The sequence below is a fragment of the Trematomus bernacchii genome, unplaced genomic scaffold, assembly GCF_902827165.1.
Source record: "Trematomus bernacchii unplaced genomic scaffold, fTreBer1.1, whole genome shotgun sequence".
NCBI classification, from domain to species: Eukaryota; Metazoa; Chordata; class Actinopteri; order Perciformes; family Nototheniidae; genus Trematomus; species Trematomus bernacchii.
The window spans coordinates 27547281-27565862 of record NW_022987739.1 but is presented as its reverse complement, the minus strand read 5'-3'; the positions used below and the strand labels follow the sequence as shown (position 1 = coordinate 27565862).

Genomic DNA, 18582 nt, shown 5'->3' with positions numbered 1-18582 from the left:
TGCAAAAGTAGGCTTTACCATGTGGTTTTTACATAAAGAATGTTTATTTATCGACTTACCAGGAAAACATGCTATATCATGATATACATACAAGTGATGAAATTACCTAGAGGATAAGCTATTACTATATTATCCGGATAGGAGGTTTTGGCCATATCCCCAAAAAGAGGTGCAGTCTTATTTAAGCAACAGGATGTATTCTGTTCAATTTATACTATTTATCACATTTAATCCCCTCAAGCAATCATCTTGTAACAATATCATAAAGCAGAACATTCACACTGCAGCTTTAAGTCCTCTAACTTAAACCTGTAGTTCACTGGGTCACACATTGCCAGAGTCTATTACACACCTTCAGGTACTTTTCCATACAGACTCCAGCTGTACATGGACATTGGAATTAGCAATGTTTACTCAAAGAGTGAGTAATGTCTCACTCTTTGAGCAGCTTCCTTCTTAGATGACGAGGTTTCTTGTATGATAATAAACTTACCTTTCATGAGTTTCTAGCTACACATGGCTCTAAGCCTTAGCATAAATAACTTGATTTAAATACGTTTTATGTCAGATATTTTTCACTTCATCTGGTTCAATATCAAAGAACTACTTATGTGAATTCAGCTTCAAATAAATTCTAATTCAGCCCGGCAACCTGAGTAAGAACTTGTGTGTATTAATAGCAGAGAGAAGGTCCGATACACACATTATACCTGGAGGCTGCCAGAAAACCCTCAGAATAGACTGTTGACTTGTTACACAGCTGAAGAGCGTGCAGAGATACAAATAGATTTGAAATGTTAGTCTAAATCCCTGTCCTCATTCACTCTTCCATCTGACATTTATGATATGAGTGATAATGCTGATCAGGAGTATGTTGTTGTCAGATGCATTAAAATCACACACAAACAGTTTTGCTCACATGATACGTGCATACAGTCTGAGATGCCAGAGGACTAATGCTATCAAACGTATCATCATCATGTGAACTGCACTGCGCTCTCATTTAATGGGGGAATTTTTGTGTCCACTCGAAACAAACAATTTCATAAGACCGCATAACAAGGAGAAGACTTTCTTTACCTCAGTCTCTTTGTGCCTGACACAAGTTGCAATGGTTTGGGGAAAACACTGGGCCTCATGCAGGAAGTGATACACAAATAAATGTGGTCCTATTTTCTTATTACCCATAGCATTGATTCCCCCAATGTTTTTTATAGTTAGTAAGTTAATTTTAGACTGTTTTCACAGTCCACAGATTAGAAATAGGGAAATAAGTTCGGTCACAATCATTTTATATAATCAAATGTATTATCTTATGTTTTAGAGACAGGGTTCTTACGGAACCTGGAAAAGTCATGGAAATTCAAAATGCTAATTCCAGGCCCTGGAAAAGTTATGGAAAACAATATTTTTCCCAAAGTTTTGGAAAAGTCATGGAAATGTAACTAAAGTTGCATCAAATATAATTTATATTTTATCTAATCGCCGAAATAGTAATACTATAACAATAATAAATACTGTATCGTATAGTAATGAAACGTAAAATGGCATTTAACTGTCGAGGTATTTTGCTGGTGAGAGATTTGAGTTGCTTTAGCGTGTAGAAGCTAGTAAGCCAACTATTGGATTTGTTTTGGATAGGCACAACATGTTTCATATGCAGACCTTATTTTCCTGTTCCATGTTCAAATAAACCATTTTCAGTGGTACCGCTGAGAAAGAGTCATTTTTTTGGTCATGGAAAATGCGGTAAAGGTCATGGAGAAGTAATTGAAAATCATTGGTGAAAAAGTGTATGAACCCTGTAGAGAGATATTCATGATTGGCTTATAACATTTGTGGGCTGCAGATATTATTATAATCAATCAATCGTAATTTTAGACAAAAAAACCCTACATTTTAGTGCTGTTGGAGTTCCTCTTCTTTCATACTCTAAGCATATGGTGTTGCATAAGTCCCATTTCTGTTTTTTCAGTAAAACTATGTCATTGGTTATGGATACAAATCACTGGGAGTTTGTTTATATTCCATATGTCTTAAATAAAAATGTCTCTCAGGGCCGAATTGAATCCAATAAAGATAACCACGTCTCAAAGTGCGATCTGGAACGCTCTCAGACTCTCTGATGCTGAAAAGAGATAACATGAAGCTCTGGTGTCAAAGAGCCAGCAGAGCAATGTAAACACAACACGGGTCAGAAGAGCATCCGGTAGTGAGCTTCCTGTTTGTGAAAATACCCATAATGCCTTGCAATCTCTCCTCACAGGACTATCCCTCTCTGGCTCTGCTGGGGGAGAAACTGGCCGAAAATAATATCTTCCTCATCTTCGCCGTGACGAAACGCCTCTACGTTATTTACAAGGTACTTTGATTCCCACTTTTTTTTATCTTGCATACTTTTCCTATTTATTATATGGCCAATGACGTTTAACGACGGGCTCATTTCAAAATACGAAAAATCTGAACATCTAATAATATTTTTTTTTAACATTAAAACACATAAATGCATATCCATTTTTTTATTTGGGTTATATAAGTGGTTGTTCGTCTTAATAAATCGAATGATCCTTAAAAAATTTCAGGATTTATCTTAAGAATAAACAAATAATTCAACATTTTGAACAAGCTGTCAGTCATCTTAAGTGTTTGGAAACAAATGATTTGTATTTGACATGTTGTTAGAGGTGAACTTACATTTATCTTATTATTTATGTATTTGTTTAATAATGTCGCCGTTGCCTACAAAAATATTGTTGACAGGAGAATTTTCTTTCATGCAAGCTACGATATATTACATTTGTTTCCCTTTTTAAAGAACTTCACTGCACTCATACCTGGAACCACGGTAGAAATCCTGGACACGGACTCTAAGAACGTCATTCAGCTGATCATCGCAGCGTACAACGTGAGTAAAGACTATCTGTCAGTGAGTGTGTGTGTGTGTGGTTTCCTGTTTATGTGTGTGTGAGAGCCAAGGAAAGACAGACAGGGATTTGAGAAGAAAGACAAGAGAGGGGGGGGAAGGGGGAGGAAGAGGGAGGGAAATTCTTTAAAGTCTTCGCACTACTGAGACGCTGCTAATGAGCCTCCAGCTGACAGCTCACACACAAGCTGGGTTTCTCATCTGTCGTCAGGAAGTGGTTTTAACAGCTGACTTTGTAGCAAATTGGATTTTTTTTCTCCGTGCGATTTTTCCCATAGGGACAGTAATTATTTGAAGATGAATCAATTGACAGATGTAGAAGTCAGTATTAAATCAAAAATAAGAAATGGTTTAAAGGTCCCATGTCATGGCCATTTCTACTGATCATATTTCCATTGTTGAGGTATACTAGAATAGATTTATATTGTGCAATTTTCCAAACTCACATTGGTTTCTCATACAGCATCTCTGTATAGTATGTGTATTCACTCTCTGTCCTAAACGGCTTGTTGGCGCTCCTGCCCCCCCCCCTCCCTGTGAGCCCAGTGTGCTCTGATTGGTCGGGACGTTGCGAGGCTCGTTGCGAGGCTCGTTGCGAGGCTCGTTGCGGCGAGCCGCTGCTGCGAGCTGCTGCGAGGAGCGGACAGGTTTCCGGGTCGGCGATACAGCGAAACTCATCCTGAGCACACAAACACTCACAGCCGAAGTAAAAACAATAAGTGTGGCTTGATATTGAGTAAGAAAAAGGTTTATAAATGCTGTGAGAATGGGTCTGCGGAGAGCATTTCTCCACCATCCCAACTCGTCTATTACCAACCAGGGAGCTCTATGCAAGTCAATGGGGACTCCCTGTTAGTTAGCCAAGGGATCCTGGTGTGTGAGGTGCTCCGCGGATTGGTCCATTTGGGCCAATCCGGTAATTTGTTGTTGATTTGGGTATTCACACGTCACAGAACCCAGGAAGAAAACAATGGAAAATGAGAAATGTCCAACGAGGCGTTCTGGGGCAGCATAGACAGGTCTTTTCTGTGTTAGAGTTTTACTCGCTACAGGGTGTACTTTGAGGGCGTCTGCAGACCGCTTACATGCAGAAAAACCTTCATAACACACAAGGGGACGGGTAATAACCGGATGACAGGGGCCCTTTAAATGAACCCTACTGTCCTACCTTACATTTGATTTCGCCTCACATGAGACACTTGAGTTTGACTCTAAACAGTCAATCTAAAATTCAAAAATAGAAGCTTTTAGCTGCAAAAACATTCAAGCCTGACTTCAGTGGATGCAATATTAAATATCTGTGTGACTTCTACAAGAGAGCCCATATTAAAATAAACAATAGGCTGCACTTTTCCTGCAGGATTTGCTCATCTCTCATTTTAAAAAGCTGACCAACACTTCCAAAAATGAACCAAAGCTCTTGCAAATGTTTGGTAATCATGCAAAATGTTCTATTTTAGCACCGAACAAACAGTAACGACACACCCTAATAAGTATATGTCACATTATTCTCTAGGATGTCCACCACCCTCACCTGAAGACTGATATTCATCTGATTTCCTGTCTTATAAAACACATTTCCGTTCGTCTGTTAAACTTTCTGAAGTGAACTGCATGAGCCGTTCCCTGGATGTTTTCCTGTGTGGGTGTGCAGATGTTTCCTTGCCTCAGTCAGGAGGAACCTTTTTTAGCCCGTGGCAGCGTATTCTCTGCGACAGAAACGTTTGTCAGACCAGACTTGATGTGCTCAGCGTGTGGGAGTGAGTTTGAATGAAGAGCATTGACTCACGGCCTTATTAACATTCCTGCTGCCACATTATAACTCTGGGCTGTTAGCTCCGTGGGCTTCACTAAACACTGGGAGGTTACCTTGTGTAACCTTCTGATTTTTCCTAAAGTTTGACTCAAAGTGCTCCCTGTTGGGACCGTGTTGAGGGTCAGTACAGTGTAAGTGTGTGTGTGAGAGAGAGAGAGAGTCAATCAGATCAGGTTCATTGCCAAGTTTACTCACACAAGGGAGTTGCTTTAGTTTGTTATGGTGCAGACAAAAACAAAGTTAGAGAAATTATATATATTTTTATCCTAAATTGGGAAAATCGTAACAATTTCAGCCATTTTTTGGAACATTTTAAGAATATCCCAATTAAGGATGAATAATATATTAGTGTAGTTTAAAGGTAGGGTAGGTCATTCACTTCAGAAACACTTTTTGTTATATTCCATGGAATGCTCTTAACATCCCGATAGCATTCTTACCTACCCTACCTTTAAGTTGGAATCAATAAGGAAAGAAAGAAGAAATATGTTTTCTTATTTAATTCAATAAAAAAAACTATTATAAAATGGAAAATAATATTGTACAAAAACATAAAATAACCCCAAAAATTCTTGGGTAAAGTTGCAGCACATTTGTAACTTTAGATTTGGTGTGAGAGCCACATGCAGCTGGCAGTGCAAGCAGTCTTGGTATTTCTCACACACACACACACACACACACACACACACACACACACACACACACACACACACACACACACACACACACACACACACACACAACCTGCGTCCAGACACAGCGCCTGTGGTTTTTGGTGAGATTAACTATAAAAATGCAACGAACCGAGGCAACACATTCCCCGTGTTTCACTCTTTTCCACACTGTTACTCCAGAGTTATGGGCCTGATGAAGATAAACTGAGGTGGTTTTATATAAATGGCTGCGTGTGAGGCGTTACATTTACTACTTTCAGGACACTGGCAAATATGAATATGCAACTTCTTTTCATTATGCAGAGAAGCCTTGTTTTAAACCCTGAGTCTCTAACACCAACGATGTGTCCTCCTCCTCCTCCTCCTCCTCCTTCTCCTCAGAATATCCGCTCTAAAGTGGAGCTGTCGGTGTGGGAGCACCCGGAGGACATCAGCCTCTCGTTCACCGCCACCTGCCAGGACGGGAAGCCGCTGCCGGGCCTCAGGAAGTGTGCCGACCTGAAGATAGGAGACACTGTGAGTCCCTGCTCTCCTCACTTTATACATATTTAAAGCATCCTGTTGGTCCTGAAGAAGTATTCCAGTGTGGTTCTCTCCACCGTAGACTTTTTTTTCTATGTGATACAGCAAACTTTATCAGTAGCTTAATGAAGACTGTTTGAAAAATATCACTCGTCACCGGCTTGAGCTTCAATCTCAGGATCCATGTATTTCTGATCCTCTCCAGAATGGAAGTAGTCATCACATACAGAGCATCAACTAGTTCCTGAACAGTGTCCTTCACATGCTGATATCCAAGAGAGGGAGTTACACAGTCACAAGATGGAGGAATAGAAAGCAGTATTCAATGTTTACTTCAGATTAGCTCCACGTCAGAAATGATCATGCTTGTCATATGTCTATCTCCATAGAGGCTGAATCATCATGTTAATCACATAGCTATCATATGCCTAAAACAGTCCTGATGCTCTTCTAGGTAATCATACATCCTGGCATGCACACAGCTACAGTTGGGATACCTTTGTTATCATGTTACTCTGATATTAGAAGAGTACATTCAGTATTTTCCCAACAAAGACAAATACTCGATGGTCAGATCAAGTCTTACATGTTTCTTGCATCACAGCAGCTCCAGTTGCAACAAGAATGCATTAAACACAACATTACAATGAACATACAGAGCCTGCTATATGTACTGTACATTTGATCTGGTATGATCTCCAGTTCGATGGTCACAATTTCTATTTTGAGGACATTTGGAGTCAGAGACTGTGTTAATAGATAGAATAGAATAGAATCGGAAGGATGAACCCCTTTTTAATGGTCACACATGCAGAGCACACAGTGACATTTGTTATCTGCTTTTAACCCATCCTAGTACCAGGAGTCTAGTACTAGGAGCTATTGTACAGCGCCCGGGGAGCAATGGGAGTGAGGGGGGAAAGGGGTTGTCCGGTGCCTTGCTCAAGGGCACCACAGCAGGGCAGGAGGTGAACTGGGACCTCTCCAAGTAGCAGTCCACACTCCATATTTAGGTCTGGTCGGGGACTTGAACCGGTGACCCTACAGCTCACAGTCCAAGCCCCTACTGCCTGAGTCACTGCTGTATTTGTCATCTTCAGGATGGCTGTTTTTGAATGAATCAGATGTTCCATGCAGTGGGCTGTAGGGCGCTTTTAGTTTCAGCAAAAATTGTCCTGGAAAAAACATTCAAGTGAATAATGATGCTGTTGTTAGTTCATAACTATCACGTTTGCCATCACTTACTGTACGGAGGCTCAGTCATTGGTACACGTTTATTTATAAAGCTTTGTTGGGTAAACTCCCGTATTATATCTGCTCTCTGATAACACAGAGAGATGCAAGCAGCTATTGTCTGAGATCGCATGATGTAGTATTGTTAGATGTGCCAAGAGCAAGGACTGCCTTAGGTAAGACAGCTTTTATGTGCGCAGCTCCACTTGCTTGGAACAATCTTCAGCAAGAAGAAACTGAGCAATCTCATTCCTCTGCATGTTTTTAAAGCTAGGCTAAATGAAATGCTCGTTGATACCATGGGTACTTGTAAATGTCTATAACTATGTAAATGTATCCTGTAAATATAATGTATGATGTCCTTTATTGTTTTATGTTTCATGTGGAACCTATATGCTGCAGGTCTCCCTTGAAAAAGAGATCTATGATCTCAATGGGACCAATCTGGTTAAATAAAGGTTTGAAATGAAATGAAATAACTTGGTTTGTAGTATTATCAAGATAAAACATAGACACCCTTCTATGATGGAGTTTTTGCAACTACCATAGCACTAGTTTGCATTTAGGATTTGAAAAACATCGAGACAGGATGAAAAAGTCCCAAGCTTTTCTTCCAGAGATCAAATCACTTTTGTGGCACATTTAGAAAAACACATTTTTAGCATAATTGAGGGCACATGGAAATAGTTGTCAGAGTGTAGAGAGGCTGCAGATTCAAACTGATTTAAATAGTGGCTAACATTTGTGCTTTTTGTTTTGGAAATGATTTTGGTTTGGCACTGACGTTGCGATTGTTTCCAGTAAATTGCTCCCCATGTTATGATTAACAGAAAGAAAAAGGTGTTCCTGTAAATTCAATAGCTCGCAGCACATTGTAGTCAGAGGTTGAGTCATATGGTTTCAGGAAGTGTTGAATACATAATTATACAGCGCTTTAAATGGATAATAACACATTAAAGGTACATTTAAAATGCATTATAGACATGGGCATTATAGAAAGTGTTACAAAAAGTGTTTGGGCAGATATATCTATGAACTGGTAATGTTATTTGTCCATAAAAAGGAAAATCCCCCTAATAAATAATGTCTTTTTAGAGATTTTAGGTCCTGCCCTATTACTTCTACTCCGCTCAAAATGCTATTAATAATCTGAGTCAATGGCTAAAGACAGCACGTTGTGACTTGGCAATCTGTGTGACCTTTGAGTCCTCTGAAGTGACTTCCTGTCTGAGATCCAGGGGGGGGGGGGGGGGGGGGGGTTACGGTTTATGTTGCTCCTCGCTGTAACCAAAGAGACAGCGCTGGCACATGTGGAGTCGCAGTAATGAAAGTCACATCGACTCTGAGTTTCTGTGAGAGGTTACTCCGGGTCACGCTCTTTGTTGCTCTCCTCACCTGAAACTGTTCTTTGTGTGTGGATCTCTTAATAAGGCTTATCTAATCAGAGATGGCAAAAGTACACGTATCCTTTACTCAAGTAGAAGTACAGATACTCGTGTTTAAAAATACTCTGGTAAAAGTAGAAGTACTGACTAAACTTCTTTACTCAAGTGAAAGTAAAGAGGGCTTTGAAGTGTACTTCAGTAAAAAGTACCCATAACTAGCAGCTGTTTTAAAGAGTACCTGACCTCCCTTTATATTAATAGAACAATAATGTCATTGTTAGCTAATGAATGTTTCCATGCTGAACAACGGCAACATGACAACGTTTTCATTGGTCCCTCTTCTTTAGAGAAGACCAGGAAATGATGGATACACGGATCGTGTTCAAATCAATAGGCACGCAATGACTCTAAATAATAATGATCACGCCACCAAACACACATTCAAACTAAAGGAACCAGCCTGTTTGGAAAATGCAAGAAGTAGAAAGTACAGGTATTTGTGTTCAACATGTAAGAAGTAGAAAGTACAGGTATTTGTGTTCAACATGTAAGAAGTAGAAAGTACAGGTATTTGGGTTCAACATGTAAGAAGTAGAAAGTACAGGTATTTGTGTTCAACATGTAAGAAGTAGAAAGTACAGGTATTTGGGTTCAACATGTAAGAAGTAGAAAGTACAGGTATTTGTGTTCAACATGTAAGAAGTAGAAAGTTCAGGTATTTGTGTTCAAAATGTAAGAAGTCAAAGTAAAAAGTCGTCAGAACAATAAGTAGTGGAGTAAAGTACTGATACCAGAACAATGTACAGTAACGAAGTATGTGTACTCCACTACTTCCCACCTCTGTATCTAATACATCCTAACAAAGGAAATGCCTTATTACCATCAAACAGCTCTCTCTGGCAGACTGGGATCATTCCTGAGGAAATATTCTGGCTCTCAGCTGGATTTAATCTGCAGCGGATACATCTCAGAGCTTTGAGTCTCTCCCTCTTTTGTCTCCAGGCTGTGTTCATGTTGTTATTAAACTTCTGTGCAGTGACGTGCAGTCTGATAGTCGTTAGAGCTCATGGATCTGATTCTCAAACTGGACTTTCTGGATCTGCTCTCTGGTGCCTGGAGCAACAAGTACACACAATAACACAATAACACAATAACACAGCCCCATGTGTTTTATAACAGTCGTGTTTTCAATCTGAACATCGACTGCTCTGTAGGTCCAGCTTCAATCCCTCTGTTTGTGTTCAATAGTCTAGTAGCCAGCTCCTAGAGTCCTTTTGGGAACCTGGAAATGTTGAGTAAACAAAGGTTTTATGTTTGTAATGTAAAGTATTGGTCCCCAGCACATAGAAACGGCACACTTGCTTTTTTGTGATAACCACCACTGCAATATGTGACATTAAAAAAATTAATGTTTTATGATGTATTGCGGTCATGCTGTCAACAAAGGGCAGCAGATAATGACATAACATATATGATTTGATTGATTAGTTATTACGTAATGCAGTGTTATTACTTCATATATTTGTATGGCCAAGCCCCGCCCCTTTTTCCTGTTCTCCTAAATTGGGGAGCAGCTCTTTTCTTATTTTTAGGGTGAATTTTTAGATGATGCATTTAAGTGTTTTAACGATTTTCATTTTTGTGTAAAAATATTTCACAGTTTTAACTTCTTCAAATGTTTTACCTTCAAATTTTAAGTAACTTTTCTGCAATTACTAAACTTTTACTCCTTTATGTGGATTTTACTGAGTTTTAAATTGGAGTATTAGTACTTTTACTTAAGTAAAGGACCTGCATGCAGTTGGGATGCTTTCTCGGTTGCATAATGAAGTGAACATGAATGACTGTTTGTGGAGTTATTACATAATGCAGGACCTGAAACTCACTTTGTGATGAAGGCAGCTCTTGTTTTCTGTTCTCCCGACCAGCTCGTTTCTTATGTGGATTCTGGATGGTGCACCCATGTATGAGCACACATGAGAATAATATATTGAATGTTTGAAGACTGCTGTGTTTCCATGGCTCTTAGCCAGTTGGGATGCTTCTCAGTTTCTGTCTCTGAACAAAAGCCGAGGTCATGTGACCCAGGACGATGGTACATGTTAATTACTTTGCATTTTGCACAGCCCTCTCTCTGCTGGTCACTTTATATTCTATACAGGCTTCAATTAAGATCTGTCTTGAGTCCTGGATCCATTGAAAATGCTAGCAAGGGGCAGCTTCATACATGCTGTCACACAGTGGGAACTCTTCTCCTCCAAACCCCCCGTGCTTTTCTATCCACCGCTTTATTTTCCTGGGTTCTGGATGGGAAAGGGTGCCGGAGGAGCTGAGGCAGAACAACAGCCGTGAATAGAGGGGGGGCTCTGGGGTGATGGGCCTATCCTCCGCAGTGAAAGGAGATTGAGGACAGTGCGCAGGGTGCCAAACTTCCCAGTGTTTCTGAGGATGTGGCCCAGGGTTTCAGTGTGTTAGCTCGCCATGGAGCCTCATGCTGCATCTCAATGACCTCACACAAAAGTAGGCAGGAGGAGGCCTGAGACACTGAAAGCCATGAAAGAAGTGAAAGAAGAAGTGAACTGGCAGGAGGAGAAATGCTAGCTGCAGTGGATGCAGTTAAGATGGCTTCATTCTGGAAATGTATGACGTTGAATAGGCTTCAGGCAATTTAATGAAAGAGTTTTGGTGTTTTAATTTGATTATGTGTTGTTTAGTTTGAGCTTCATTTACAGTATCTCAGTTAATTGAATTGAAGTCAGTTATAAGAACTTAAGTCAGTTATAAGAACTTACAGAGCCGGCCAGCTAACCAATCAGATCAGACTGGGCTCTGGTTTCAGACAGAGGGTGAAAGACACATGATGTAGACACACAATTTATATTAAACTTTACCGGATAGGGGACTTTATGCTGCATTCAGGTGGTGTAGGAATATTCTGAAAATTAGCTTGAACTCTCACTGAAATTGGAACAACATTTGGTTATAGTATGATCCAAATGTGTCCTTAGTGGAGGTTTGCTCTGCTCTTGTATCACGTTGTCCTGTACACATTTGATTCAGTCGTCCCACCTCTTTAATAGTAAGTTCAACACCGTGCCTCTCCTATCCTTCCCTGAACTGATTCCCTACTATACATCTCTCCTCGAATTACATTACTCGCTGTCGAGGCGTTTTTCTCAATGAGTTTAGTCTCAATGTATCATCTCCTTACCCCCACTGTCCTCCGTTACTACTACTTCCTGCTAACTTTTTGAACCGTTATATCTCCACAACCTCCCAGTTGTCCTCAGCAGGCACATGATCCTCGCGACTCATATTTACAGTTAATCTAATTGTGTCCTTCGTTAACTCGTTAAGCTTCCCGCGCTCAAGGGGGGAGTCCGGGTAACATGTGACGTAGACCTTTCCTGTGTCATGAATCAGCTTGTTATATATGCTGGATAGTAAAATCCCTATATATCTTGATTTCTTTTAGAAAAGAGGGTTGGTATTTATGGTTAAAATGTTGGATGTTGTTGCATTTGGTGTCAGTGTTAAGTCTTTAAGATTAAATAAAGTGATAGAAAACAAAGTTAATGATACCAGAGTTTACAGTGAGTCGTATTTTTTTTTAACAAAACATGCTTGACAACAGACTAGCAGTGTGTTTACGTATCATTATTTCTTACGTTTCCCATCATAACCTGCATTAATTGTTTGTTATAGTCAATTTTGATCGTCCTGGAATCTTATGGCGGTGATCATTTAGACTACAGCTGGGAAAAATAGCAAAAAATAAATAGAAATTGCCATATATTTATCTATTTCAATTAAATGTGTTTTATTTTTCATGCAAAAATAACAGACAAAGCTGTTTTTGCACCTCTTAATATGGAGATTTCCTGCATCACCTTGGACTTGACAACAGGTCTAGACATTGTTTACTGTATTCTGACATTTTATCAGGGTGTCTGCGGGGTCTTTAAAAGTATTAAAAGTTGATAAATCAATTTAGTGAAAATGAAGGCTATTAAAAAGTATTAAAGGGCATTTTCCAAGGTATTACATTTTGTAGCTTGTTTTCAATAAGTATATAAATTGTCCAAAGAGGTTGTATTCTACAGTCTGCCTGAATGTAATCATTGCGTAGGTGTGTAGTGTGATTCTGTGTAGTTTATTTAGGGCATCCCGTTGGATTTGACGTCATCTGAACAGGACATCGCACGCTCACTGCTTGATAGCGCGCGAAGGTCCGTTTACGCCGGTTGTTAAACAACATCGTTATGGGGAAATGCAAGTCTGCGTCCAAATGGTTGGAAGATAAGGAGGAAGGACAATCAATACTGTATATAGTCAATGTGAGGTAAAGTGTGTCGCCAAGGTAACCGGTTAAAACTCGAAGTGGTGATGAGGTCTTAAAATGTATGGAAAGGGTCTTAAAAAAGATCTTAAAAGGTCTTACATTTGACTTCAGGATTCCTGCATATACCCTGATTTGTAGACCAAAATATTCAATGATCAATCTAAAGAATAAGTTGCAGATCAATCAAATAATGAAAATAAACTTAGTTGCCTAATTTACACCTTGTAGTGGCTTTTCCAATAATCAAATTCTTCCACATTTTCAAACAAATAACATATTTAATCTTAACCAGTATCAACCAGTCAAGCTGATGCATCCTTTTGCAAAGATTACAATACAGATTAATAACTGTTTGAGATGTCCTGATTTTTTTATTTTTTTATTTGGCTGCCAAGCATACAGTGGATGTATTCGCCAGATCTAGGCAGAGAAAGGTTATATTTACCTTTTTGTTCTACACATTTGAGCCCACATGCTCTGCCCAGGTTGTGACATGTTTGGTCTCGACGTGCCCTTTACTCACAGATCCCAGATCAGATGTTCCTGCCAAGAACAGCAGGTGCTGCGAGGGTGGATATTTGCTTTTGGTGCGAAAACTTCAGTTCATCTTCTGAGGCTCAAGTGCTTCTAGTCAGAGCTTCAAAGCGGAAATATTTCTAAGCCTTTGAACCACATTTGATGAGAGTGTGCAACCTTACCTCACTTGTTCACAGCTTTAAAGAGTGGAAATCTGGCAAATGAACCTCATTATCACGAGAACATGTGTGCTCTTTCTCAAGCATTTCATCATAGTCTTATATCTGGTGTTTGAGCAGTCAGTTTGCACATTTGTAGCAGCATCATTTCATCAATTTAAGTCGAGGCAACATCAAAGAAAAAGCCCCGAGCTCGCCTTTGAACAGACAGCGCTGAGGATGGCTGCTGTGATTGAGTAAAAAAAGAGTAAAATACCAGACGAACGTGCTCCTGTTGGAACAGAAAAAACAGCCGGGGTTGGGTTTCTGTTCTTGTCAAGACTTCCTTCCTCCGAGCAATCAGATGGGTGTTGGTCTTGTATCGTGTCTCGCTTTCTGCCACAGGCAAAAGCCACATCAGCTGCACACTGCAAACTCAATTTTGGGTGAAATAAGCCCACTGGTGTGAGCGTAACAACACAGGGTCATGTGTGGGTCACGTCCACAGGCTGGCAGCACTTAAAAGGTTTGTATGGTAGCTGTGTTTGCTCTCATAAAAAAAATATAGGGTGGGATGACATCACCTAGAAAGAGAAGAGATTGGAGGTTTTTGTATTTACTCTATCTCTCAAATCATCTGCACTTGAGGCAAGGCAAGTTTATTTAAATAGCACTTTTCAACACAAGGCAATTCAAAGTGTTTTACAAAATGAAAGACATTAAGAGCATAAAACACATTAGAAAAAGCAAAGATAATAAAACATGAATAATACAGGTACATGAATAAAAGTTGCAGTGTGAGATGTGAATAGTTCAATTAAAAGCAGCGGCAAAAATAAAGTCTTCAGCCTGGATTTAAAAGTAGTCAGAGTTGCAGCGGACCTGCAGGTTTCTGGGAGTTTGTTCCAGATATTTGACAAGACCCCTAACCAAATTCTCCCATTCTTCTACCCCTAGTCTTCCCGTGAAATTATAGTTCTTTTGACACTTATCTTACCTTTTTATATTCCTTTCACCCTTCTCTTTCAATCATTTTGCGTCCTCAGACAACAACTTGACTTGAACTCTTCTCATTCCACAAACAGGAAGTCACTATCTTTTTCTCCATCAGTGCGAGTGTTTGTGCATTTTCTAATTACACCACTTGTTTCTTTGTAGGTATCGTTTAACGTGAGTGTGGAGGCGAGGAGCTGCCCCCCCCGCGGCACCGAGCAGAGCTTCACCATCAAGCCGGTGGGATTTAAAGACAGCCTGCAGGTCTCTGTGGATTATCAGGGGTGTGACTGTGGCTGCAGCCGGACGGCCAACACCAACAGCAGCATCTGCAGCAACATAGGTAGATTCAAGAAGTGTTCAAGATTCAAGGCTTTTATTGTCATGTGTGCATAGCTACAGTGTAGATATGTCAATGAAATCACAGGCTCCTCCAACAGTGCAACACAATAAAACAGACAACATATTTAAAGTGCACCTATCATGCTATTTTTAGGCAATAGCATCAGGTCTCAGATATATTCAAATATATCAAAAACATGTCTATGAAGTGTTTTGCTCAAAATACCAAACAGATCACCCATTCTAGCCATGCCTCATATCCCTCTATTTCACTTCCTGTTTCAAAAGTGCTGATTTGGGGTATAAAGCTTAAAAAAAAATAAAAAAGGAGGGGGCTGAGCTCATGCGGGACCCGGCAGCTGCTGTCTAAACTAAATACTGCCGTGATGAAACGCCATATCATGGATTATCAAGGATTATTACTGAAACAGTATGGAGCTCAAAGGCTTTCTCTCTTGCCGGTTATACCACAAGGTGAGTTCCTTTTTATTTCCTGCTTCTTCACACACATGCTCTCCAGTACAGGTTAGCTCTGAGTGTTAGCGATGCTAATGTAAACACCGACCATATTACGTCCAAAACAGTCGGGCATTGTTTCTGATAGCAACGTTTCTGATAGTGCCGTGGGTCCACATTTCCGATATTACATCATATCGGACGCAAATCTGGATCAGCTCCGTTGTAGCCCCGTTTTTAGAGATTTGGGTATGGAGGAAAAGAGAGAGGGTTTTATTTTCTGACGCTGCGTGAGTTCCCCGACACACCGGGGACACATATTGATGTAGAAAAGACATCAAAAAGTGCATTTTGCATGATAGGTCCCCTTTAAAATAGTGCAAGTAATACAAATAGAATAGAATAGAAATAGTGCAAGGAGAGTAATTGGAATATGATATATTAGATAAATAATTTGTAAGTTGCAGACAGATGAATGTTATGGATGTCCTTTCAAAAGGTAGTGCATTACATTGGACATTTCACAGCTCAATGATATAACATAAGAATATTACATTATGGTTTTAAAGAGAATCAGGGCACAAAACTAGCACAACGTACGAGCTAAATTATAGTAAAATATGCTAGTGGATGGCAGATTTGAATAATTGACTGGCAAAGAAAATGGCTGTCACAATTTGAACAAATAATTGCCATATGGCCAGTGACAAAAGAGTTAGTCTTCAACACTGAGAAGTGGTTTGATGCATTCAAAGGAGGAGATTAGGAGTAAATGCTCAAGGGTTGAATTACCCTGGCATCAACAAGGCTCATAATAATATGTTCTTACCCCCTTGAACAAATCTAGGGATTTATCTGCATTGTTTTAAAGTAAAAATGTCCCTAAAGAAAACCAATTTACTGCAAAAACTTTTACATTTGCAGTTAACATTTCTGTTAGTTTTGTCTTCAGTTTTGTTTTGGTCTATTTGAATCTTACTAACTATTAGCAACTAGATTGGTTTTTAATTCCTTTTCGTTTGTTTCTCTTGGTTGTTGTTAATGTCAGTCACACAGCAGAGATTGACAGCATCTCCCAGCAGGAAACAAAACTATTTTTAAAAGCCATGGGACTTAAATCTCCATGTGAAAGGAACCTCCTGTAACACCCACCACAGCCCTTGTTAATCACACAGGACAGAAACCTGCTGCTCTTCAGCTTCCTGAAGTGTTTACGCCTTCGAGGAAGTCAAACACCTCAATCACTGATGGCAGACCTGCTATTTTGTTCTGCAACTAAACAAAACTTCTACTTTTACCCCCAAATTGAACTACTTTCCTTGGCATAATTACGGAGAAGCTCTCACTTGTGGTTGTGTTGAGATAATGGTGGACAATAAAGCCAAAATTATACTCTGTGCATTGAGATACCCTAAAAGCAATACAGTCATATCAGTGTAGTGAGTGCCTTAAATGACTAAGTGGGTACGTTTAAAACACTATAATCTGGCAGGAAACATTTCAGATGTCAGGAACTACTGTTCATTAGGGTTTATATTCAATGTAATATTTAATAATCCATTCCTTGCACAATTAATGTTTATATAATATCCTGCTTTATATGTTGTTATGTTGTCCACATGTATATTTTTGACTTTTTTAATGCTATTTTATTTCTATTTGAGAAATATTTTGGATTGTTTATTTCTCGTCTTTTAATTTCTCTTATTGCCTTGTCTTTTTATGCTGCTGCAACGCAAACATTTCCCAAATTGAGATCAATAAAGTGCATCTTATCTTATTTTCAGAGATAAATGAAATGATCGCAACAGCTAGAAACTGAAGTTGTGAACTGAAACTGAAATACATTTTATTTAAAAGATTAGGATGCCAAGCATACAGTGGTTGTATCTGCAATATCCAAGCAGCGAAAGGTTATGTTTACCTTTTTGTCTACACATTTGAGCCCACATGCCCTGCCCAGGTTGTGACATGTTTGGTCTCGACGTGCCCTTTACGCACAGATCCCAGATCAGATGTTCCTGCCAAGAACAGCAGGTGCTGCAAGGGTGGATATTTGCTTTTGGTGCGAAAACTTCAGTTCATCTTCTGAGGGTCAAGTGCTTCTAGTCAGAGCTTCAAAGCGGAAATATTTCTTAGCCTAAGTACCACATTTGATGAGTGTGCAACCTTACCTCACTTGTTCACAGCTTTAAAGAGTGGAAATCTGGCAATTAAACCTCACTATCACGAGAACATGTGTGCTTTTTTTCTAAGCCCCATATTCTTATTTCAGTCAGACAACTCACGTGTTTCTCTAATATGTTTATTAGAAGCAGCATATAGTTGAGTTTGGCATCTAGGCTCGGGCCTCATCACTCCACAGATATACATAGCACGATGAGTGATGATTAAATAACTAACCCCCCGAGCCTACAGGTGGAAGCTGGGGTGGAAGCTGGGGTGGAAGCTGGGGTGGAAGCTGGGGTGGAAGCTGGGGTGGAAGCTGGGGTGGAAGCTGGGGTGGAAGCTGGGGTGGTGGGGGGGCAGGCGAGCAGCAGCGACGTGGAAGTAGCTCCAGCAATAGCAGGTTAAATAGAGCGGCATATTAAGGAGACTCTGTTTGGTTGGTTGTAGAGTGGCAAGGGGCGTTCTGTATGAATGCAGCATAAGTGCTCGAGTTGACTGCCTGAACTAGCTCGCAGGCTTCGCCCCATATATGGCGTTTTAGCAGTCAGTTTGCAAAAAATGAAATGATCACCACAACAGCTAGAAACTGAAATTGTGCAGCTGAATAATCCTAAATGCAATTAGTGATTAAAGTGTGTTTTGCCCCCTGCAGGTACCTATAACTGCGGGACGTGTCACTGTGAGCCGGGGTACCTGGGCGCTCGCTGCGAGTGTCAGGAGGGCGAGTCGGGTAGCTCGTACCTGAGCGCCTGTCGCGAGGCGGAGGGCAAGCAGGTGTGCAGCGGGCGGGGCGAGTGCAGCTGCAACCAGTGCCTCTGCTACGAGTCCGAGTTTGGGAAGATCTACGGGAGCTACTGCGAGTGTGACGACTTCTCCTGCGCCCGACACAAAGGCATCCTCTGCTCAGGTAGGAACAGCGGGGGGAAGACGTACTGAGATATCTTACTCAAGTAGAAGTAGCATTGTAAAAAGACTGTGTTATAAGTAAAAGAAAACGCACAAAAGAATCGGCATCAAAATATACTTTAGGTACCAAAAGTAAAAGTACTTGTT

The 18582-nt window shown here is 40.2% G+C and overlaps 1 protein-coding gene across 1 annotated transcript in view; it reads left to right on the top strand.

Moving 5' to 3' along the window:
- itgb5 (integrin, beta 5) overlaps positions 1 to 18582 on the top strand; it is a 60631-nt gene that overhangs the window by 8630 nt on the left and 33419 nt on the right. Inside the window, exons 7-11 of the mRNA XM_034146506.1 lie at positions 2267 to 2362; positions 2816 to 2905; positions 5795 to 5929; positions 14728 to 14905; positions 18182 to 18436. Of these exons, the coding sequence (XP_034002397.1) occupies positions 2267 to 2362; positions 2816 to 2905; positions 5795 to 5929; positions 14728 to 14905; positions 18182 to 18436 (754 nt within the window). The remainder of the gene's footprint in view (positions 1 to 2266; positions 2363 to 2815; positions 2906 to 5794; positions 5930 to 14727; positions 14906 to 18181; positions 18437 to 18582) is intronic.